Below are 24,956 nucleotides of genomic sequence, written 5' to 3'. Positions count from 1 at the left end.
GGAGGCTTTCCTTGGGCCGGGTTGGAGCTGCAGAGTGCCATTGAGCCCTATGGGAGACTTTCCTTGGGCCGGGTTGGAGCTGCAGAGTGCCATTGAGCCCTATGGGAGGCTTTCCTTGGGCCGGGTTGGAGCTGCAGAGTGCCATTGAGCCCTATGGGAGACTTTCCTTGGGCCGGGTTGGAGCTGCAGAGTGCCATTGAGCCCTATGGGAGACTTTCCTTGGGCCGGGTTGGAGCTGCAGAGTGCCATTGAGCCCTATGGGAGGCTTTCCTTGGGCCGGGTTGGAGCTGCAGAGTGCCATTGAGCCCTATGGGAGACTTTCCTTGGGCCTGGTTGGAGCTGCAGAGTGCCATTGAGCCCTATGGGAGACTTTCCTTGGGCCTGGTTGGAGCTGCAGAGTGCCATTGAGCCCTATGGGAGGCTTTCCTTGGGCCGGGTTGGAGCTGCAGAGTGCCATTGAGCCCTATGGGAGACTTTCCTTGGGCCGGGTTGGAGCTGTAGAGTGCCATTGAGCCCTATGGGAGACTTTCCTTGGGCCGGGTTGGAGCTGCAGAGTGCCATTGAGCCCTATGGGAGACTTTCCTTGGGCCGGGTTGGAGCTGCAGAGTGCCATTGAGCCCTATGGGAGACTTTCCTTGGGTCGGGTTGGAGCTGCAGAGTGCCATTGAGCCCTATGGGAGACTTTCCTTGGGCTGGGTTGGAGCTGCAGAGTGCCATTGAGCCCTATGGGAGACTTTCCTTGGGCCGGGTTGGAGCTGCAGAGTGCCATTGAGCCCTATGGGAGACTTTCTTTGGGCCAGATTGGAGCTGCAGAGTGCCATTGAGCACTATGGGAGACTTTCCTTGGGCCGGGTTGGGCCAGGGGTGCCATTGAGCCCTATGGGAGGCTTTCCTTGGGCCGGGTTGGAGCTGCAGAGTGCCATTGAGCCCTATGGGAGACTTTCCTTGGGCCAGGTTGGGGCTGCAGAGTGCCATTGAGCCCTATGGGAGACTTTCCTTGGGCCGGGTTGGAGCTGCAGAGTGCCATTGAGCCCTATGGGAGACCTTCCTTGGGCCGGGTTTGAGCTGCAGAGTGCCATTGAGCCCTATGGGAGACTTTCCTTGGGCCAGGTTGGGGCTGCAGAGTGCCATTGAGCCCTATGGGAGACTTTCCTTGGGCCGGGTTGGGGCTGCAGAGTGCCATTGAGCCCTATGGGAGACTTTCCTTGGGCCGGGTTGGAGCTGCAGAGTGCCATTGAGCCCTATGGGAGACTTTCCTTGGGCCGGGTTGGAGCTGCAGAGTGCCATTGAGCCCTATGGGAGACTTTCCTTGGGCCGGGTTGGAGCTGCAGAGTGCCATTGAGCCCTATGGGAGACTTTCCTTGGCCGGGTTGGAGCTGCAGAGTGCCATTGAGCCCTATGGGAGACTTTCCTTGGGCCAGGTTGGAGCTGCAGAGTGCCATTGAGCCCTATGGGAGGCTTTTCTTGGGCCGGGTTGGAGCTGCAGAGTGCCATTGAGCCCTATGGGAGGCTTTCCTTGGGCCGGGTTGGAGCTGCAGAGTGCCATTGAGCCCTATGGGAGGCTTTCCTTGGGCCGGGTTGGAGCTGCAGAGTGCCATTGAGCCCTATGGGAGGCTTTCCTTGGGCCGGGTTGGAGCTGCAGAGTGCCATTGAGCCCTATGGGAGGCTTTCCTTGGGCCGGGTTGGAGCTGCAGAGTGCCATTGAGCCCTATGGGAGACTTTCCTTGGGCCGGGTTGGAGCTGCAGAGTGCCATTGAGCCCTATGGGAGGCTTTCCTTGGGCCGGGTTGGAGCTGCAGAGTGCCATTGAGCCCTATGGGAGGCTTTCCTTGGGCCGGGTTGGAGCTGCAGAGTGCCATTGAGCCCTATGGGAGACTTTCCTTGGGCCGGGTTGGAGCTGCAGAGTGCCATTGAGCCCTATGGGAGGCTTTCCTTGGGCCGGGTTGGAGCTGCAGAGTGCCATTGAGCCCTATGGGAGGCTTTCCTTGGGCCGGGTTGGAGCTGCAGAGTGCCATTGAGCCCTATGGGAGGCTTTCCTTGGGCCGGGTTGGAGCTGCAGAGTGCCATTGAGCCCTATGGGAGACTTTCCTTGGGCCGGGTTGGAGCTGTAGAGTGCCATTGAGCCCTATGGGAGACTTTCCTTGGGCCTGGTTGGAGCTGCAGAGTGCCATTGAGCCCTATGGGAGGCTTTCCTTGGGCCGGGTTGGAGCTGCAGAGTGCCATTGAGCCCTATGGGAGACTTTCCTTGGGCCGGGTTGGAGCTGTAGAGTGCCATTGAGCCCTATGGGAGACTTTCCTTGGGCCGGGTTGGAGCTGCAGAGTGCCATTGAGCCCTATGGGAGACTTTCCTTGGGTCGGGTTGGAGCTGCAGAGTGCCATTGAGCCCTATGGGAGACTTTCCTTGGGCTGGGTTGGAGCTGCAGAGTGCCATTGAGCCCTATGGGAGACTTTCCTTGGGCCGGGTTGGAGCTGCAGAGTGCCATTGAGCCCTATGGGAGACTTTCTTTGGGCCAGATTGGAGCTGCAGAGTGCCATTGAGCACTATGGGAGACTTTCCTTGGGCCGGGTTGGGCCAGGGTGCCATTGAGCCCTATGGGAGGCTTTCCTTGGGCCGGGTTGGAGCTGCAGAGTGCCATTGAGCCCTATGGGAGACTTTCCTTGGGCCAGGTTGGGGCTGCAGAGTGCCATTGAGCCCTATGGGAGACTTTCCTTGGGCCGGGTTGGAGCTGCAGAGTGCCATTGAGCCCTATGGGAGACCTTCCTTGGGCCGGGTTTGAGCTGCAGAGTGCCATTGAGCCCTATGGGAGACTTTCCTTGGGCCAGGTTGGGGCTGCAGAGTGCCATTGAGCCCTATGGGAGACTTTCCTTGGGCCGGGTTGGGGCTGCAGAGTGCCATTGAGCCCTATGGGAGACTTTCCTTGGGCCGGGTTGGAGCTGCAGAGTGCCATTGAGCCCTATGGGAGACTTTCCTTGGGCCGGGTTGGAGCTGCAGAGTGCCATTGAGCCCTATGGGAGACTTTCCTTGGGCCGGGTTGGAGCTGCAGAGTGCCATTGAGCCCTATGGGAGACTTTCCTTGGGCCGGGTTGGAGCTGCAGAGTGCCATTGAGCCCTATGGGAGACTTTCCTTGGGCCGGGTTGGAGCTGCAGAGTGCCATTGAGCCCTATGGGAGGCTTTTCTTGGGCCGGGTTGGAGCTGCAGAGTGCCATTGAGCCCTATGGGAGGCTTTCCTTGGGCCGGGTTGGAGCTGCAGAGTGCCATTGAGCCCTATGGGAGGCTTTCCTTGGGCCGGGTTGGAGCTGCAGAGTGCCATTGAGCCCTATGGGAGGCTTTCCTTGGGCCGGGTTGGAGCTGCAGAGTGCCATTGAGCCCTATGGGAGACTTTCCTTGGGCCGGGTTGGAGCTGCAGAGTGCCATTGAGCCCTATGGGAGGCTTTCCTTGGGCCGGGTTGGAGCTGCAGAGTGCCATTGAGCCCTATGGGAGGCTTCCTTGGGCCGGGTTGGAGCTGCAGAGTGCCATTGAGCCCTATGGGAGACTTTCCTTGGGCCGGGTTGGAGCTGCAGAGTGCCATTGAGCCCTATGGGAGACTTTCCTTGGGCCGGGTTGGAGCTGCAGAGTGCCATTGAGCCCTATGGGAGGCTTTCCTTGGGCCGGGTTGGAGCTGCAGAGTGCCATTGAGCCCTATGGGAGGCTTTCCTTGGGCCGGGTTGGAGCTGCAGAGTGCCATTGAGCCCTATGGGAGACTTTCCTTGGGCCGGGTTGGAGCTGCAGAGTGCCATTGAGCCCTATGGGAGACTTTCCTTGGGCCGGGTTGGAGCTGCAGAGTGCCATTGAGCCCTATGGGAGACTTTCCTTGGGCCGGGTTGGAGCTGCAGAGTGCCATTGAGCCCTATGGGAGACTTTCCTTGGGCCGGGTTGGAGCTGCAGAGTGCCATTGAGCCCTATGGGAGGCTTTCCTTGGGCCAGGTTGGAGCTGCAGAGTGCCATTGAGCCCTATGGGAGACTTTCCGTGGGCCGGGTTAGAGTTGCAGAGTGCCATTGAGCCCTATGGGAGGCTTTCCTTGGGCCAGGTTGGAGCTGCAGAGTGCCATTGAGCCCTATGGGAGACTTTCCTTGGGCCGGGTTGGAGCTGCAGAGTGCCATTGAGCCCTATGGGAGACTTTCCTTGGGCCGGGTTGGAGCTGCAGAGTGCCATTGAGCCCTATGGGAGACTTTCCTTGGGCCGGGTTGGAGCTGCAGGGTGCCATTGAGCCCTATGGGAGGCTTTCCTTGGGTCGGGTTGGAGCTGCAGAGTGCCATTGAGCCCTATGGGAGACTTTCCTTGGGCCGGGTTTGAGCTGCAGAGTGCCATTGAGCCCTATGGGAGACTTTCCTTGGGCCAGGTTGGAGCTGCAGAGTGCCATTGAGCCCTATGGGAGACTTTCCTTGGGCCAGGTTGGAGCTGCAGAGTGCCATTGAGCCCTACGGGAGACTTTCCTTGGGCCGGGTTGGAGCTGCAGAGTGCCATTGAGCCCTATGGGAGGCTTTCCTTGGGCCGGGTTGGAGCTGCAGAGTGCCATTGAGCCCTATGGGAGACTTTCCTTGGGCTGGGTTGGAGCTGCAGAGTGCCATTGAGCCCTATGGGAGACTTTCCTTGGGCCGGGTTGGAGCTGCAGAGTGCCATTGAGCCCTATGGGAGACTTTCCTTGGGCCGGGTTGGAGCTGCAGAGTGCCATTGAGCCCTATGGGAGACTTTCCTTGGGCCGGGTTGGAGCTGCAGAGTGCCATTGAGCCCTATGGGAGGCTTTCCTTGGGCCAGGTTGGAGCTGCAGAGTGCCATTGAGCCCTATGGGAGACTTTCCGTGGGCCGGGTTAGAGTTGCAGAGTGCTATTGAGCCCTATGGGAGGCTTTCCTTGGGCCAGGTTGGAGCTGCAGAGTGCCATTGAGCCCTATGGGAGACTTTCCTTGGGCCGGGTTGGAGCTGCAGAGTGCCATTGAGCCCTATGGGAGACTTTCCTTGGGCCGGGTTGGAGCTGCAGAGTGCCATTGAGCCCTATGGGAGACTTTCCTTGGGCCGGGTTGGAGCTGCAGGGTGCCATTGAGCCCTATGGGAGGCTTTCCTTGGGTCGGGTTGGAGCTGCAGAGTGCCATTGAGCCCTATGGGAGACTTTCCTTGGGCCGGGTTGGAGCTGCAGAGTGCCATTGAGCCCTATGGGAGACTTTCCTTGGGCCAGGTTGGAGCTGCAGAGTGCCATTGAGCCCTATGGGAGGCTTTCCTTGGGCCGGGTTGGAGCTGCAGAGTGCCATTGAGCCCTATGGGAGACTTTCCTTGGGCCGGGTTGGAGCTGCAGAGTGCCATTGAGCCCTATGGGAGACTTTCCTTGGGCCGGGTTGGAGCTGCAGAGTGCCATTGAGCCCTATGGGAGACTTTCCTTGGGCCGGGTTGGAGCTGCAGAGTGCCATTGAGCCCTATGGGAGACTTCCAAAATCATGCACAGAAGGATCAAAGTCAGAAAGGTTTTCCCACCGTTTACGATCGTCCAGAGAACTAACAGTGTAAGTTGGCAGGGACTTTTGCTTTTCTGGCAGAGAATTTACAGCGGCTAAATATCAGCACATTGAGCTTGCAACTGTGTAGTTACATTTGTAAGTAAATAAAGCAGTAGAAAATGTGCATTTTAGTCAATATGACCCTAAGTGCAAGACTGAGTACACAGTATGAAAATCTTGTAGATTGCACAATGTTTTTTTACAATATACATCCCGCCCTGCACAGGGGAAACAAGCCAAATATGTTTTCTCTTCTGTTATTTCATTAGGGTCCCTGTTAATGTAAATATACTTTCCCTTTTCTGCCCAGCAACTATGCCTGAGAAGGCTCCTGCTTTCCCATTGGAGAGATCACGTAACCCTGCCCAATCAGTGGAAAAGTTTGACTCACAAAAATGAAACTAATATTCCATTGTGTGAATATAACGGGAACATGGCTGGTATCCTCCCTCCGGTGTTTCTGATCTTTAGCCTGGGGGCTTCTGTTGTGTATTCTGGTGAGTAATAATAATATTATCAAGGATAATAACTAAGAAGATAATGATAATAACTAAGAAGCTAATTAATATCATGTTAGTACATAGTTATACCTACAAGTAGACACAATAACAAAAGAATATCCATGACTTGCTTGCTAGTAGCTGGAATAATTATTTATATATGCTTTTTTTACACAATCAGACACAAATATACACACAACTACATGTAAAGACAAATACCTCCCACCCCCCCTGGTGAAAATATTCTGTCGAGAATTTTTAGTTTTCTTAAGGTTACAATTGTTACTAAGTAGAAAATGTATCATTAACAGAAAGCTCCCAAATACCCCAGGGTCTGGCAAGAAGTACATTTGTACCCTGCTCACAGTTGGGTCCCTCACAGATGTAGTTAGTGGAGGGGGTAATGGGCTATGTGGTACTAAATCGTCTGTAACACAGACACTTGGTCTGATAGTGGCCCTTATCTACAGTACAGGCTTTGGACACACACACAGCCACCATCATGCCTAAGGAGTTTAGGAACCTAGACTTTCTACACTTTATTTCAGAAATTAAACCTATACATATATATATATGTTAACTTTTCCTTAACCCATAAAAAGACAAACCATACAGAACTAAGAACTGCAAAAGTTTATCTTGATGTGGCACAATGTGAAATTGCGTGGTTTTTTGGGGGGATATATATCTGCATTAGCCCCTCCCCCCTTTTTGTTATTTCAGTACCACCCCCTCCTGTTTATTAATGGCATTAATAAAGATTAAAAAAAAAAAAAGGAGTTTAGGAACCCAGAAATCGCGTCTGAGGGTTAAGCCAGGGACGGGAAATACGGGCACGACTGCGTTGCGGTTGCAGGGGGGCATGGGTGTTAATTGTGGATGATAAAATAGAGATGTAGGTATTTACCAGTAACTCAGGATCAGAGGAAGCACAGAAGGAGGAGAGGCTAGAGCTAAGAGAGTTAGAGAGAGAAGTTATATCAACCATTCGAGTGTTGCTAATCAGGGTTTTAGGCTGAGAGTTAGTAGAAGGAGACACGTGCGAGATAGAAAAAGAGATAAGATGATGATCTGAAAGAGGAAAAGGCTCACTGTTAAATGCAGATAGATCTAGGAAATGCCCATCCTTATGGGTAGCTGTATTAGTCCCACTGCCGGAGATCAAAGGAGGAGGTTAGATGGAGAAATCGAGAGGGCCAGGGCTGAGAGGGGTCATCTATATGGCAATTGAAATCTCCCAAAATGATTGCAGGGGTGTCAGAGCATAGAAAAAAAGAGAGCCAGGATTCAAAGTCAGAGAGAAACGTAGCCAAGGATTTTGTAGAAGGAGGTCTGTAACCAACTGCCCCCCGCACAGAGAGAGGTTGGAACAGCTGAACCACATGCACCTCAAAAGTAGGAAACCTGAAAGTAGGGGGTATAGGGATTAGTTTAACCCGGCAATGAGGGGAGAGCAGAACCCCTACCCCTCCCCCACGGCCAGTAATGTGGGGAGTGTGAGAGAGGGAAAGGCTGCCATAGGAGAGAGCTGCCTCAATAGCATTATCATTCTGAGAGAGCCGGGTCTCTGCTATGGCAAACAGGTGAAAGGACTTGGAGCAAAACAGATCATGAATTAATTGGCTTTGTTACTTACAGAGCGGGTATTGAGAAGGGCACAAGCGAATGGGGAGATAAGAAGAGGAGAGAGTGGGAATTTGAATAAGGTCAGACAGTTTAGTAGTATGTGAGGGTTCTACCAGAAGAGAAGCATTGCATGGGCGATAGCAGATAGGGATACGGCAGGTAGGTATACGACAGGTAGGTATATAGCAGATAGGGATACGGCAGGTAGGTATATAGCAGATAGGGATATGGCAGGTAGGTATATAGCAGATAGGGATACGGCAGGTAGGTATATAGCAGATAGGTATATAGCAGATAGGGATATGGCAGGTAGGTATACAGCAGGTAGGGATACGGCAGATAGGGATACGGCAGGGACCAGGATTTGGAGAGATATAATGTGCGACAAGTAGGAGCAGTAAGGAGAGGGAGAGGAGGTGGGAGAATGATTTGAATTTTTTAAGCTTTTGCAGGGTATTAGTTGGAGGTGCTAGATTTTTAAAAAAGTTATATAGATAATAAGAGCAGCAGTGTGTAGAATGGAGCAGAGAGGAAGATATTACTACAGAGTAGGGACAGGCAGCTGGAGGGCTAAAGGAAGCCGTTACCTTTGGAAGCACAAACATGAAAGATAAAACAAATAAGAGCAATGAAATTATGCAGGTATATCCAGGAAACTGGGTCCCGATTCACATGGACTGAGGCTGCTGAGTCTTCTGCTGTTGCTCCCTAATTGCTCCTCTTGTTGCTCCTCTAGGAAGCCCTGAAGCTATAAACGCAGGGGCTGCATGACAAGGGATCTGAATGACCAGCAGCCAGATTACACTGGTTTATGTTAAAAGATTGAAAAATCAGATGCAGCTGTGATTGGGTGAGAAGCAGTATGTTAAGGAGGGGTAAAGCTGGGCTGGGGGTGGAGAAGGATAGGGATGTGATGTCACAAAAGAAGGAGTTCACTTCCTATCTTCTGAACAGGTAGAAACATCCCACCCCCCCTCTTTTTTGCATATTTTGTAAAATGCCAGGAGATTCTCTTCTTTATGCTCTCATATTATCTGTTAATAACAGAATGTGGATGTTTTCCTATTTGCACTGTTATATTGTGGTTTCGGTAACACTATACAGTATGAATGTGAGAGTCTGTATGGTATTATTTATGCTAAATAAAAGTCAAATCCTTGATCCAGGGAATTTTCCGATCGCCCAGGGGGTCAGGAAGGAATTTTTTCCCTCTTGAGGCATAATTGGCACAGGCTTCAGGCTGGGTTTTTTGCCTTCCTCTGGATCAAAACAGTGGATATATGTTAATGTATTTTAAGTTGTTTCTGTCACAGCAGCAGTAGGACCTTGCCAGAGTACTGCACAGGAAATTTTAGAAGAGGGAGAAAGGAGCTTCTCTGCTGTGACTGCACGGTGGGTTGATTGATACAGACGCTACTACTGCTTGTGCTAGGTGACAGCCTGCTTGGATTTCCTATCATCGAGGCACTGCAGATTCAGGACCGGCAGCAGGGCTGCTTAACTTCTCTCATGGTGGGAGATGCAGTTCATGCTGGTAGCAGAGTTTGGGTCCTCTCTGTAGGCAGAGGCAGTCTAATACTCAGTGGCGGATATAATGACATAGTGCTGATCTCAAGTCTTCAGTAAGGAACAGCAGAGCATAGTAGCGATCTCTTATGGAATTCTGGCTTTGAATATTGCCTTGGGGTGAGGCTGGCAAGGTCCTATTTATTTGATAAAATGTAAATAAATGCTGTGGCCTCTTTTTACCCATTTCCGTCTCCTGGTGTTTTATTAATGTATGTAACAATGGGGTTCAGAGGGATGGCTGAAGGCGAAGGGAAATTGAGGAGTCCCCTTGTCATGTTAAACTCCCTTTTCAGTTCACTTGTATATTATTCACTTTGGAAGGATTCACTCATGCGCTGCTTTCCCAAATGAGGTTGTTAAGATATAGGGAGAGCAAGCTGGGCCACTCCTATACACAGGGCTGGGGAATTAGAGCTGATTGCAGCTAGTTAAATAACATCTTAGGCTGATGCCACACGTGGTGTTTTTATGCTGCGTATTTTCTAATTCTCTCAGCGGCTGAAAAACGCCCCATATCATCATCCATAGAAATAACTTGAAAAGACTCGAAGCAAACCACAAAATGCGTAAATACGCTAGAAAACGCCTTAGCACGGTTTTTCAAGCGTTAGCCGAAATACGCCAGTATTTGCAAAGCAAGCTATTCCTATGCCAGACCTAGCGGAAATACACTGCGTTTTTTGCTATTTCATACTATTAGCACCATGGAAATGGGATTTGCTATGTCACCAGTACTAGGCTGAAAAACGCCATAGTCAGGGGATGTGTGACTTTTGCTGCGTTTTTAGGCTGAGAAAAAACGCAGCGTAAAAACGCCACATGTGGCATCAGCCTTAAATCAGCTCAGCTGTGTCCCAGGATGAGAGAAGTGCAAGAGTGAAGATCCCCCCACAGATACACTGAACTACAAAGTTTGTTTAGATGAGTTTACAATGGAGATCATAAAATGTACAAATTAGTGGGGCACAGGAATAGGGGGCATATTGGGAATTGAGAATGGAAATAGAATAGTGCAGCAATTACCCAATAAACTAGCACAATGCAATATTCAGGGCCACAGTGGACATGGAAATAGAATAGTGCAGCAATTAATTACCTGTAGAATAAGCAGAAGAGAGAAGGTGTCAATTCCTAACTCCTTGTTAAACTCCGTTTTCAGTTCACTTGTGAATGATTCACTTTGGAAGGATTCACTCTTGCGCTGCTACCCTCGCGCTGCTTTCCCAAATGAGGTTCTTATTATATAGGGAGAGCAAGCTGGGCCTGAACACAGGGCTGGGGAATCAGAGCTGAGATATAGATACATGCACTTCTCACTACACTGGACAGCATAGAGCACAATACTTTTTATGTCCCTTCTGTATTGGGTATTTTGGGTGTACCGACTTCGGTCTCAGCATGTTGCTTGGTTCAGTGGAACCATAAGGAATGGATAGAAAAGGGTAAGATGAAATAACTTCTTTCCCACATTTCCCTCAAAATATGCTCACTGCTCAGGATTGCACTGCCTGCAGCCCTATCCATCTAAGTGATCAACAAACTCTTTTGAAAACTGCAACTCATTCATAGGACCGTGGTGTCTGCTTCACCGACTAGCTGCCAGCTACCTTTCCCAGTCAAAAGCTGACCTACACAGCTTAAGGATGTCCAGATAAGTTTGGGAACATGGAACACATGTCTGGCAGATACACAAATAGGAGACCCTTCCCTCTAACTCTAGGTACAGCCCATTTGCATCGAGAGGCCCCTATAACTGGAGAGACCCCAATGGACATTAGCATAGTTCTAACCTTAATACAACAGGTCTTAGATTGCACATCTTTTGTGGGATAAACAGAAACCGTTACTCCATGAATAGTACATTGCTGATCTATACATTCTTCTTTATTTTGTTTTCCTTTTTTATGTGTACGATTACATGATATACTTCAATGTTATTCTTACAAAACAACAATAAAAATAAAAATAAATATTTGCCTTTGTTTTACAGCTCTTACACTCCTGTTTTCATGTCTCCATTAAAAAAAAATTCTCCTTGTATGGTATCCTTATAAACTGTAAACAAAGCCTATTTTTGTTTCCATAGGAAGTCACACTCTACACTATCATGTCACTATTGTATCAGCTCCGACCCCTGGGGTCCCTCGGTATTTAGTGAGTATGTATGTGGATGGCGTGCAGTATGGGAGGTACAACAGTGACATACGCCATGCCGAGGCTTTATATCCATCCCTGGGGGCACTTTCTGAGCACATAGAAAAGCAAACTCAGTATGCTCAGGGATATGAAATGAGGCAAAGACGCAAGCTGAAATTTCTAAATGGATATTTAAACAAAACAAGAGGTAAGTGTAAAATACTCTGCATATTTCATAAGCAAAAATGTTTTATATGTTACGTCATTAAAAGTACCTTGCACCTCCACATGGTTGTGCTCTGTGCCACTCTGTTCGCTTTGCCCCCCTTGTAAATCGTGTGCAGTGCACATTTTGATGCAAGGAAACAGTGAATCTACTGCCACCTCCAAAGGTGGCAGTATCTCCAGGAGACCCTAGTGTCCTGTGTCAACAGCTGGAGCACATTTAGGTCTTAACAATCCCATAGTTGTCACTTTGACGTGGAGCACCAGAAATAGTAAAATCCAAACACTGAAAATATTTAGTGCAACTGTGTCCGATTCGCATTAAAGTGTAAGAGGTTTTTTAGATCACTAGCTGCAATTTTATCAGACAAATGCAACCTTGCAAACGCAACTATGCAGGAATTTGAATGTAAAAAAAAATGTGAAGAAATGCTGCATTGTGAGTAAAAAATATGCAGAAAATTGCACACTGCACAACGTGATTCAATTGCTTGTAAAGGAGTCCTATTTAACCCCTTCAAAACCGAAAAAGAAAGCAATTCGAATGTAGCCAACTCACTCTCTGTCTTTAATTATTTACTTGTTAGTCATTTATGTTTTCAATTGATTCTTATCGCTTTTATATTCCCTCTTCTGCCCTTCATTTGTTTTGTCTACTTATATAATTTATATAGTATAAGTAAAGTTTATTGTGACTAATTAGTGCAATAGAAAAGAATTTGGATTCATTTCTTAGGGTGTCAAGACCCCTTCAACTATGTAACTAGGAAGTAAATGCTTCTTGAGGTCTGTTTAATCAGTGACTTCTGCTACAGGAGAAAAAAACAGCAAAGGATATACAACAGACAGATACTGCTTTTTAATTTGGTGGGGTGCTTGCTTTTGCCTAGAAGATGTATTTGAGCTCATTTTTTCTTAAATAACTGACTCCAACACTAATCCTCCATGTAGAGAGACATTATCTGAGCTAGAGCTGGTTATTTTGAAAGAGTGAGCTCTAGGCAAGGGACTCCACTTCTTATGATGTATTAGACCTAAATGTCAAAATCAAAATCTGACTCTTTCTTTGTTAAAGAAAATGAAGAGAAATGGGTTGCTAAGAGAGGGATAGTGAAGAGTAACTTGTAGTGATAAGTACATTTTTTTGCCAGGCATGGATTTACGGCAAAATCATTGATAAATATTTTTGTGAAACTGATGCACGTTAAAATCAGTCGCGGTCACGTTGAAAAAGTTGCACTCGTGGTAAGCAACCCACAGCCCCATCAAGTCTCACCAATAAAAGTTGCATGGTTACCACTTTGGTTAGTTAGATTTACATTTCCCTTTAGTCTGGAAATATTTTTAAAACCTACAGTCTGAAAGACATTCCTCTGCAATCTCTTACGCTCACTTGTAACACTGTGACAACTCAGTGATGCACAGAAAGTAAAGAGAGCCCAATCCTTACAAGTGGACACCCACTTTCATGCTATTGTCCAAACATGTAACCAGGAATGGAACTAGGGGAAGGTAAAAAAGGTCATGTGTCTAGAGCTTACAACCAATGGGTGTGCAGGAACCCACGGCTCATACCTCTGCTCCCTTCTCTAACTCTGGGCTGCACATCCAGAACTGCCCTGAGGAGCAAACAGGTGGGGTTGTTGGCAAGCAGTGAGGGGAAAGGGGTTGGTGGCATTTTGTCTTCTTGGCACCAAAAGCTGTGTGTGTACGGTTGTATTGCAGGTAATGGTAATATCTACCAGAGGAGGCTTGCCTGTGAGCTGTATGAAGATGGCACCATTGGTGGATATGAGGAGATTGCCTTTGATGGGCAGGAGCTTTTGGTATATGATAAGGAGAGAGTGGTGTATGTGCCTGTAACACACGAGGCTGAGATGTTATCGTTCATATGGAATATATGTTATGGTCCCACTGATACTAAGTTATACATGGAGAATGACTGCATTGAGCATATAAAGCTGTATCTCCCTTATATATCCACTGACTTGGAGAGGAAAGGTAAGAACTCAGAAAAATGTTTAAATAGCAGTAATTAATTTGTTTCACTACTTTAATATATGTAGCACATTTCCACAGAGAATTAAAAAAAAAAATAAGTGAAAAGAACTTGGTTATATTTGTCTTTGAAGTATGTGTTCATCCATTCATCAGTTCAGTGGCATAAACATAGACAGCCACTAGGCTTATTCTGTTTTTGGCAGCAGAAATTGAAGAGAAGAAAAGGTATTGCTGGAGTCTAGTGCTGCTATACATGTGTAGTGCCCTCACTTCTTGGCAGTATTAATAGTATTAATGGTATGCCTATGAGCAAGGAAGGGATGGGCATGCCTAGTATCCAATATGATTAATGGTATGCCTATGAGCAAGGAAGGGATGGGCATGCCTAGTATCCAATAGGATTAATGGTATGCCTATGAGCAAGGAAGGGATGGGCATACCTAGTATCCAATAGGATTAATGGTATGCCTATGAGCAAGGAAGGGATGGGCATGACTAGTATCCAATAGGATTAATGGTAAGGAAATGAGCAAGGAAGGGATGGGCATACCTAGTATCCAATAGGATTAATGGTATACAAATGAGCAAGGAAGGGATGGGCATACCTAGTATCCAATAGGATTAATGGTATACAAATGAGCAAGGAAGGGATGGGCATGCCTACTATCCAATAGGATTAATGGTAAGGAAATGAGCAAGGAAGGGATGGGCATATCTAGTATCCAATAGGATTAATGGTATACATAGGGCAGGCAGAGTATGGCACACACAGGCAGCATAGGTCAGGCAGAGTATGGCACACACAGGCAGCATAGGTCAGGCAGAGTATGGCACACACAGGCAGCATATAGGGCAATGCTGGCACTACTCCTACAGTCAGAGGTGTGAACAGGTAGACAATGTGGGTGATTAGGGCCTGAGCCTGAGGTGTGAACACTGCAGGGGGTGAACAATGCAGAGATTAAAAGGTGTGAACAGTACAGGGGATTACATTTTTAAACAATACAAGCGGATTACAGCCTGAATCTGAGGTAAGAACCATGCAGGGGGGCTGTTAATCTCAGTACTGATACCATTTAAATCTTACACAAAGGTAAGCCATCAAAGCAGCCAGACAGGTGGGGGGCCACACAGAGGGGGGTCGTGGGCCGCCAGTTGGACAGCACTGCTCTAATGTAAAGGGGGGGGCCTCTGGTGCGTTTATTGTTTTTATTGGAAAAAAGAACATCCCCCATCTGCCTATAATCCCCTCTAATGTACTTGTACAGAGTAATCATGTCCCCTCGCAAGCGCCTCTTTTCCAGAGAAAACAACCCGAACCCTGACAGTCTCACCTCATAGTTTAACCCTTCCATCCCCTTAACCAGTTTAGTTGCAGTCTCTGCACTCTCTCCAGCTCATTAATATCCTTCTTAAGGACTGGAGCCCAAAACTGCACTGCATACTCAAGGTGAGGCCTTACCAGGGACCTATAAAGGGGCAAAATTATGTTCTCATCCCTTGAGTCAATGCCCTTTTTATACAAGACAGCACTTTATTTGCTTTAGTAGCCACAGAATGACACTGCCTGGAATTAGACAACTTGTGATCTACAAAAACCCCTAGATCCTTCTCCATTAAGGAAACCCCCAACACACTCCCATTCAGTAGATAGTTTGTGTTTATATTATTTCTACCAAAGTGCATAACTTTGCACTTATCAACATTGAACCTCATTTTCTAGTTTACTGCCCAGTAATTGGTCTTCATTATTCTTTTTTTATAGTTCTTTGGATGATTTTCCTTCCTCTTTTACATCTTTCCAGCTCTTTTACACCACCACCTGGTTGCTAAGGTAAACAGTACCCTAGCAACCAGATAGCTGCTGAAATACCAAACTAGAGAGTTGCTAAACAAAAACCCAAGTAACTGAAAAACTACAAAACATAAAAATGACAACCAATTGTAAATTGAATATCAGTCTACTTCATACCAAAAGTTCATTTCACAGTGAACAACCCATTTAATAAACAAGTTGAAACAGGATTCTGGGAAGAAATTCCTTAAGGCTCCTAGAAAAGTCCATTTACATGGGTTTATCCTATAGGCTAAAGCTCACCCACTGGGTTTAAAGCAGAAGCCAGGATAATAGCTGATCAGATTCCCAACTACAGACCGGTTTCGCCCTTTTTGGGGCTCATCAGTGTAGTGCAGGGTTTTCTGATCAGCTTAGGTAGAGCCAGGAGTGGGGTTACACAAACAAGCTAAAGGGATTGAGGAGACCTCCTCATACGTATGCAAAAGTCATAACAGGATTCTGGGAAGAAATTCCTTAAGGCTCCTAGAAAAGTCCATTTACATGCTTTAAACCCAGTGGGTGAGCTTTAGCCTATAAAATAAACCCATGTAAATGGGACAAAGCCCATGTAAATGGACTTTTCTAGGAGCCTTAAGGAATTTCTTCCCAGAATCCTGTTATGACATTTGCATACGTATGAGGCGGTCTCCTCAATCCCTTTAGCTTGTTTGTGTATACCCTACAACATTCAGCTCCCTCCATTTCCTAATATCCTAATAATTACCCCTACAAGCAGAGCTCCGGAGCTGTTCATTTCTTAGCTGTCCCAGGAAAGTACTTTGCTGCTGAAAAGTAATTTATGATTGGACGGAGATGGAATGGCACAGCCATTTTTCCCCCCCTTCTGTTCTACACTCCTGGTTTTGCCATTTGCGAAGAAGATGGATGGCGCTGATGGGTGTCAACTGGGAAATGGGAACCTAATCATATATAATAATATAACCATTATTCTTGCCTAATTATACTCGAGGCATTTTGGGTTTGGCTCTCCTGTTGTGCAGTGAATCTATTATTCCTACCATGCTGTATGTACCTGTATGTGATGAAAAATAATCAGAAAGCAGCAAACCAGGCAGTGGTTAATACGTTTAGACTTGACCTTATCTTTTAATACTCAGAGGATGTCATCAAGACCATGGATGGTAATGACTTGCTGGATCTAGAAATATTATGGTGCCTAACTTAGCATGATTCAATTGCAACTAATGCAGTCTCTTTGATAAACAAGTTGAAAAACAAAGGACCAAGGACTGACCCCTGCGGTACCCACTACCCACACTGGTCCAATTAGAAAATGTTCCATTTACCCCCACTCTGTGTAATCTATCCTTCAGCCAGTTCTCTATCCAATTACAAATATTATTTTCCAATACTCCTTTACCTTTTGTATGGTACTGTATCAAATGCTTTACCAAACTGTAAGTTGATCACATCCACTGCCACTCCAGAGTCTAGGTTTCTTATCGTCTGCCTTATTTATGGCTAACATGTTTAACCTGGCTGTATTTTGCCCTATATAAATAGAAATTCTTATCAAAATGAAACTTGCCAGGAAAATAAAGAGTAACTTACAATCTGTTTTGTTAACATGCCTATTATCAAAAGTAAAAGAAATGGTGGTTTCTACCCTGTGCACTTGGCTTTGGGCCCTCAGACACAGGGGAACTATAGAGGTTGGAATGCTCATTTGCGGGCATGATAATTTACAATGGATTTAATTATCTTTTAAAAACCAACATCTTTATTTGTAGCCATGTTACCCTATTGTAAGGAGTTTCTACTTTTGTTGCATTTGCTTTCACTAGCTAATGATTTCTCACTCTTCCTGCCAGTTCCCCCCAATGTGAATATTTCCAGCTCAGAGTCAGAGAGCGGTACCAAACTGCACTGCCGGGTGTATGGGTTCTACCCCCGAGATGTGGAAGTGAAGTGGATAAAGAATGGGAGAGATGAGATTCACTCAGAGGAGGCAGCACAGATCCTGCCAAACCCTGATGGCACCTATCAGATCAGAGTCAGTGTGGGGGTAACACTAGACAAAAATAGTAACTACTCCTGCCTTGTGGATCATAGCAGTTTGGAGACCCCCATTATTGTAACCTTTGGTGAGTTTTTTGTACTCTTGTTTAGCGTTTATAAACAGGCCTTTGCAGTTCTAATGCAAGTTAGTGTCTGCTTTTCCTATTGGCACAGCCCACAGTGAGAACCCTGAAACCTCTTCTGCCTTCCCCTACTCCTAAATCTCTTGCCCCCTGCTGCCTTGACATATTGTGCTCCCCTCCAATAATGTCATTGTGCACACAGGAGCAGAGTGGGGTGGGAGGAGGCAAGGTAGCCGGCCAGGTTGCCTAGGGTGCCCAGTTGGGGTGGCCCACCCATGGGAGAGATGCAATAAAGAGTCTGAGGGGAGTTGCCAAGAGTGGTGAATGGAGAGGCAGAAGGACAGTTGCAGAGTGGTGGGTGGCGCGCAGGCAGATTACGCTAGGGGTTTTCCTTGAGATGCCTCCATCATTACTGGTGGCGCTGAGCTGCCCTGTGATTGGACAGGTGGGGAAGGAAGTCCAAATTTGAATTGGCTCAGTCAGCCTTCAGTCAGTAGTTAGAGCTTTAACCAGGAGAAATATTTGGAAAAAAAACTCAAAACCATACAGTGAGAAATGAAAAATAGAATACATTCAAGATTTATACTATAATATACTGTTTGTTGTATTATTTCTTACTATACTGTATATTAGGAATTATTGTATTGTATTCATCCATGTTTGACTGATTAATCCATTTTTGACTGATTATTTTTCCTAATATTTTTTCTTCAGTTGTTTTCCCATGATGCTCACTAAATTACTACCTATTTCCTTCAAACCAATATCAGATCCTTACTTTTTTTTACTATACATTTCCTTTTTTAATATTCAACAGAACCCAAAAATGGAAGCTGTTTATATATCATCATTTCTGTCAGTGTGACGTTGCTCCTCCTCCTCCTGATTATCCTGGGAGTACTTATATACAGAAAAAGAATGATGAGAGGTATTTATTTCAATATTAAAATATCTTTATATTACATATATAACAAAGGTTTATGATCCAGAAGAGGGTACAGCATGTTGTTACTCTCGGCTCTGGGCACTGGGGGCTCTGGAAAGTGAAAGGACTAAGCAGGCAAGTCACACTCTGTCATAAGCAACTTGGGCACCAGGGGTCATTTATAAACATTGGGCAGATGGGCACCTTGCCAGTAACTGATGGCAAGAGGTAGAATCATTCGAATCGTTATTCTACTTGCAGCCGTCTAAAAAAGCTACCCGTGTTTCAACTTCACTGAACTCATAGGATCCCTACAGTTATTAACCAGATAAGGCAGCGGAAAAGTAACCCGGTGAGGTTGAGACGGGCTAAAATGAGCCAAAGAGCCCTTTTGAAATACAAGATATGCACCGAGAGCCTACTCAAAACAGAAGTTAGCCACATGCCGTGACTCTCACTCAAGGAATATTGGGTGAAGACATGCAAATCACTTCTTAATGTCCCTGTGGCCATCTATGGATCCAGAACCGCTGGTTTAACAGTAGGCAGAGAACACTTCCCTTCCATAGTGCCACAGTGAGCATCTCCCTCTCTATCCAGCACCAGTTCAGCAGTATAACTGGGAGTCTAGTCTAGACTTGACAATATAGTAACTACAAAGAAGAATAACTATAAAATAAAACCCTTATGGTCAATCTGTTCCCTTCTTTTTAATAGCAAGGTGTCAAACAGTACTCAGCCCACATTAGTTTGATGCTTCTCAAGGATGTGGCCCATCACTCACTCCTACCTGACATGGTTGCTGCAAGTAGCAGGGTACAGGGGCTTGGTATCCATTCTCCAGTCCCACTTAGTTTGTCAGTGCCGGTGTGCTCAGGGATATTAGGCACAATGGAAAGTCACATGTATCTGAATTAGCAACAGGCTTTAAACTCAAACATGTTTTCCTAATTTCACTTGTTGCCAACGCATTGAAAATGCATCCAGTGTCGGACTGGAACCCCGGGGGCCCACCAATATTTTTCCTCCTTTTCCACTTAAAATCTTTATTCTCCTATTATTTTTACTTACATGCCAGTATCTAGCTTTCCATCTATTTTTCCTCTTTGTTCCCATTCAGGAATAGGGAATGACCATGAAACAGGCCAAATGGTCAGGAGCAGGAGGGCCCACTGACACCTGGGCCCACCGGGAGTTTTCCTGGTATCCTGGTGGGCCAGTCCGACACTGAATGCATTTTGTGGGGAACAATATAATAGCATAGGTATTATAACTATTTACTAAGCATAACTGAGCAGGAACAGCCCTGAGTTTGCTTATAGCTGAGATATTCTGTAGGAACATGGGAGAGTATAGTGGCATACAGTATATAGACAGCATTGCAGGGCAGACAGTGATGAAATTTCCCTCAACAGCTCCAGTTTCTTAATCCCCATATCTCCTCCCTGTAGTTGCTTGTGCCATGTAACTATTCTTTCTTTCATTATAAATAATGTTTTTTGTTTTCTTTTAGACTCTCATGGCAGCCATGAACCTGTGAGTATCAGTGGGGAGAGCTTGAACACTGATGCCCACCCCAAGGCGCAGGAAGAGCAGATAACTCATAGCTCGCCGGAGGGATTAGAGAACTCTGATGAGATTTTACGAAAAGTTGAAAAGAGGCATTATCCTTTTTATATCAAGCAAGTTCTAAAGCCTCAATGAAGCTGACCCACTCATTTTGTAAAGAAGTTGAATAATTTCAGTGGCGAACAAATTTATCTGACCAAATTCTGCTGCTCAAAAGCAATTACAGATGCAGGAGGATTCACCAGAGAATGCTGATTATGAGCACTACGGCAGCCATCTTGTTATCTTACATGTAGACTTCATTGTGTCCGGAGAGCTGCGGAATTTTTGAACAATCAATATTGTTTAGAGCAGGAATCCCCAACCTTTTATTACCACACTCAGTTGTAAACAGTGCTGGGGAGCAACACAAGCAACACAAGTTATTCGGGGATGCCAAGTAAGGGCTGCGATTGGCTATTTGGTAGCCACATGTGGACTGCTAGCCTGCTCTGTGTTTCCACTTGCCTCCAAAACAGAAATGTAAAAATGAGCAAAGACTTTATGGCCACTGGGAGCAAAATCAAAGAGGGTGGTGAGCGACATGTTGCCCCTGAGCCACTGGTTGGGGATCACTGGTTTAGAGGAGCAGAGGGCCCTAAGCCTTATTTCTTGTAACAGTAACATTACTTATTGGAGTTAGTTATCTGACTGGAGGATGGGGCAATTCTTGGTGGATCCTGGAGGTGCCAGGGGGCAGATGGGAAAGAAGCAGAACCTGGGAAGAGTCTGGTCCTGGAGCCCAAACTAAAGGGAGGTTCACCAGAGGCAATAAGGCACACCCTACATGCCCAACAGGGAGGTGCCACTCCTGCCGCTCCACCTGCCAAGCAACAAGAATTCTCAAGGTGACAGACACCGCTGTTAATAAACAGGCAGAATTGCCTGTAAACTCTACTGACTCAAACCCTCTGAGCATTTGCTTAATAAGTCCCCAATGGGAGGCTCCAGTGAGGCCTTTTTTTGCATAGAAAAGACATTTTTGAAAAGATAGTACTAACTGGGGTTTTAAGGAACGTAAGGCATTATGTAATAAAAAGTACTAAGTTCACCCAGCAACAGTGACCCATAGCAACCAATCAGCAGGTAGCATTTACTGGTCACCTGTTGAAAAACATACATCTTATTGGTTGCTGCTCCTGGCAAACTTAGTGCCTTTTATTACATATGGGGGTTTGTGTAGAAATTGAACTGTGCTTTAAAAATCCCACCTGTAAGTAATTCAGGGGCTGCCACTTTAAAATACCGTGGTAGTTAGTGGGCCGGTACTGTATTGCTAGTCAGTTATACAGACCCCCATGTAGGAGTTCTACTACTCTGCATTTTTCTCTTTGCTATAAAAAGTTAATTTGCTACATTTGTGTTATGATACCCAAGAGCTTCCTGTAACATATACAGTGGATAAGGTGCCCTTTACTGTGATTTAAAAAGATATCGTCTATTATCATCTTTATAAATAATAGCAGGGGCTCCTTTATTCAATATAATTAGCTTTTCTGGGTGACCCAGTTAAAGGGGCCACAGTGCAAATCCACAAAACATTGCATTAAATGAATGAACCATGCTGCTACTTATTCCTGAGAGTCCGAGGGTTAAGAGCGCAGCACCTTTTTCATCTTTATATGCAGCATATATATTGCAAGAAAGGCACAACCATGATCTTATTATCAACAAATGCCACATGTTATCTATAAATAGCATAATCTATAAATTAATATTAACTATAAAAAGTGACTATATATTTAATACACACATATTTATATACATATCCTATCCAGTTTATACTACTGCAATCTCCTACTAACCAGCCCCCCAGACTCCCACCTCTCTCCCCTGCAATCAGTCTTACACCCTGCTGCTGGGATCCCCCTGCTCTCTCCTAGGAGGGAACCTGTTTATTCCATGGTAATATCCCTATCATGGCTGCCAGTTAAGCAAAGGAAAGCATACAAATTCCTTCTGCTAACATTCATATGGCACTGCCATCTCTCAACTTAACCCTTTCTACCTTGCTGCTCCCCAATTCCTAATTCCATCCCCGAATTCCTTCTTAAGGAACAATCTCTCTAAGTAGGGATGAACCAAATCCACTTTTTTCGAATTCGGCCGAACCCCAAATCCTTCTTGAGAGATTCGGCTGAATACCGAACTGAATCCGAATCCGAGTTTGCAAATGCAAATTATATAACAGAAGGGTTAAATGTTGCCGTGCGATAAAAAAAATTCAACCTCTATGTTTACATGACAAAGAGTCACATCGTTTTTTGAGGATTTGGTTTCAGTTCTGCCAGGAGTGTGGATTCGGCTGAATCTTGTTGAAAAAGGCAGAATCTCAAACCGAATCCTGGATCCCTAACTTTATTTGTCTTGTCTAGTCCTACACTAGTGCCAAACCCCAAAACATGTGCGCTTTTACCCTCCAGTTTGTGCCTGTATGTTACCCGACTATTTAGATTGTAAGCTCTACGGGGCAGGGACCTCCTTCCTACTGTGTCTCATACCACATGGCACTTACTCCCTGTGTATTTATACTTATTTATTGTATTTATTATAACACTTGTCCTCCCTGTGTGTAATTGTGTATATTGTAAGATTGTACAGCGCTGCGTACCCTTGTGGCGCTTTATAAATAAAGTTATATATAAACAAGGGCTTTGTTCAAAGTACAGGTGTGCTGAAAAAGTGGATGGGGCTTGGAGCAGGGTAATTTGCGTTAACAAGGGCTGCTGGAAAAGACTACAATTGTTTATTTTCTTATTTAATGTTTGTGATTAGAGAAGTGCATGAGGCCCCCAGTGGGTTTTCACATGCGGAAATTAGGGGAGTAACTGGATTCTGGTCTAGACATGCTCTTCTTTCTTAGGGAGCAGCACTGGTTCTAATCTGGAAGATCAGAAGGGGAAAAACTGAACAAACTAACACAAGGCATGATAAATATAGCTAAGGAATAGCAATATTAGTATTATCTGTAGAGATAATCTTATACCAAAGCCAAATGTGGGAATCCCCCAGCAAAAAAAGGAAAGTTGTGCTCAACCACTAAATTTTAAACCTTTAGGCAGGGGTTCAATGAGGCTGTGACCACAAAATACATATAGACAACAACAAGAGCCCCTCTGCACTCACCCATTACCAATATATATAGGCATTAACCCATTCTGTGCATTAAGCTACCAAGCAATGCCTCCCCTTTAAGCAAAACAGGGATTGTTTGTCCATACATTGCAATATACTTCAAGCTGGCCAACTACGTCAAAGTCTTCCCTTCTGGTCTCTCTATGGGAGACTTTCCTTGGAGCTGCAGAGTGCCATTGAGCCCTATGGGAGACTTTCCTTGGGCCAGGTTGGAGCTGCAGAGTGCCATTGAGCCCTATGGGAGACTTTCCTTGGGCCGGGTTGGAGCTGCAGAGTGCCATTGAGCCCTATGGGAGACTTTCCTTGGGCCGGGTTGGAGCTGCAGAGTGCCATTGAGCCCTATGGGAGACTTTCCTTGGGCCGGGTTGGAGCTGCAGAGTGCCATTGAGCCCTATGGGAGGCTTTCCTTGGGCCGGGTTGGAGCTGCAGAGTGCCATTGAGCCCTATGGGAGGCTTTCCTTGGGCCGGGTTGGAGCTGCAGAGTGCCATTGAGCCCTATGGGAGACTTTCCTTGGGCCGGGTTGGAGCTGCAGAGTGCCATTGAGCCCTATGGGAGACTTTCCTTGGGCCGGGTTGGAGCTGCAGAGTGCCATTGAGCCCTATGGGAGACTTTCCTTGGGCCAGGTTGGAGCTGCAGAGTGCCATTGAGTCCTATGGGAGGTTTTCCTTGGGCCGGGTTGGAGCTGCAGAGTGCCATTGAGCCCTATGGGAGACTTTCCTTGGGCCGGGTTGGAGCTGCAGAGTGCCATTGAGCCCTATGGGAGACTTTCCTTGGGCCGGGTTGGAGCTGCAGAGTGCCATTGAGCCCTATGGGAGGCTTTCCTTGGGCCGGGTTGGAGCTGCAGAGTGCCATTGAGCCCTATGGGAGACTTTCCTTGGGCCGGGTTGGAGCTGCAGAGTGCCATTGAGCCCTATGGGAGACTTTCCTTGGGCCGGGTTGGAGCTGCAGAGTGCCATTGAGCCCTATGGGAGGCTTTCCTTGGGCCGGGTTGGAGCTGCAGAGTGCCATTGAGCCCTATGGGAGACTTTCCTTGGGCCGGGTTGGAGCTGCAGAGTGCCATTGAGCCCTATGGGAGACTTTCCTTGGGTCGGGTTGGAGCTGCAGAGTGCCATTGAGCCCTATGGGAGACTTTCCTTGGGCCGGGTTGGAGCTGCAGAGTGCCATTGAGCCCTATGGGAGACTTTCCTTGGGCCGGGTTGGAGCTGCAGAGTGCCATTGAGCCCTATGGGAGACTTCCAAAATCATGCACAGAAGGATCAAAGTCAGAAAGGTTTTTGCCCCGTTTATGATCGTCCAGAGAACTAACAGTGTAAGTTGGCAGGGACTTTTGCCTTTCATTCTTAACTACAGTTAAGGCAAAGATACACTGGTGATTTTTTGCAGAGAATTTACAGCGGCTAAATATCAGCACATTGAGCTTGTAACTGTGTAGTTACATTTGTAAGTAAATAAAGCAGTAGAAAATGTGCACTAGTCAATATGACCCTAAGTGCAAGACTGAGAACACAGTATGAAAATCTTGTAGATTGCACAATTTTTTTTTTTTTACAATATACATCCCTTCCTGCACAGGGGAAACAAGCCAAATATGTTTTCTCTTCTGTTATGTCATTAGGGCCCCTGTTAATATAAATATACTTTCCCTTTTCTGCCCAGCAACTGTGCCTGAGAAGGCTCCTGCTTTCCCATTGGAGAGATCACGTAACCCTGACCAATCAGTGGAAAAGTTTGACTCACAAAAATGAAACTAATATTCCATTGT

General features: G+C 46.4%; 1 protein-coding gene across 1 annotated transcript; it reads left to right on the top strand.

Moving 5' to 3' along the window:
• The first annotated feature begins 5,928 nt into the window (after positions 1 to 5,928).
• Positions 5,929 to 22,699, top strand: LOC116406581 (major histocompatibility complex class I-related gene protein-like). Its single transcript, XM_031890827.1, has 6 exons — positions 5,929 to 6,026; positions 11,311 to 11,568; positions 13,311 to 13,586; positions 17,256 to 17,528; positions 18,343 to 18,453; positions 19,964 to 22,699. The coding sequence occupies exons 1-6, from the start codon at positions 5,963 to 5,965 to the stop codon at positions 20,152 to 20,154; spliced, it is 1,173 nt and encodes a 390-aa protein (XP_031746687.1). The 5' UTR covers positions 5,929 to 5,962; the 3' UTR covers positions 20,155 to 22,699.
• The last annotated feature ends 2,257 nt before the right edge of the window (positions 22,700 to 24,956 follow it).

Source organism: Xenopus tropicalis, chromosome 8 (genome assembly GCF_000004195.4).
Source record: "Xenopus tropicalis strain Nigerian chromosome 8, UCB_Xtro_10.0, whole genome shotgun sequence".
Lineage (NCBI taxonomy): Eukaryota > Metazoa > Chordata > Amphibia > Anura > Pipidae > Xenopus > Xenopus tropicalis.
This window is presented reverse-complemented; position numbering and strand designations above follow the sequence as displayed.

Excerpts from the sequence above, each read along its gene's own strand:
- LOC116406581 (XM_031890827.1), top strand. The coding sequence starts at position 5,963 with ATGGCTGGTATCCTCCCTCCGGTGTTTCTGATCTTTAGCCTGGGGGCT. Across the intron at positions 17,529-18,342 it reads CCCCATTATTGTAACCTTTG|AACCCAAAAATGGAAGCTGT; the intron begins GTGAGTTTTTTG and ends AATATTCAACAG. Across the intron at positions 18,454-19,963 it reads CAGAAAAAGAATGATGAGAG|ACTCTCATGGCAGCCATGAA; the intron begins GTATTTATTTCA and ends GTTTTCTTTTAG.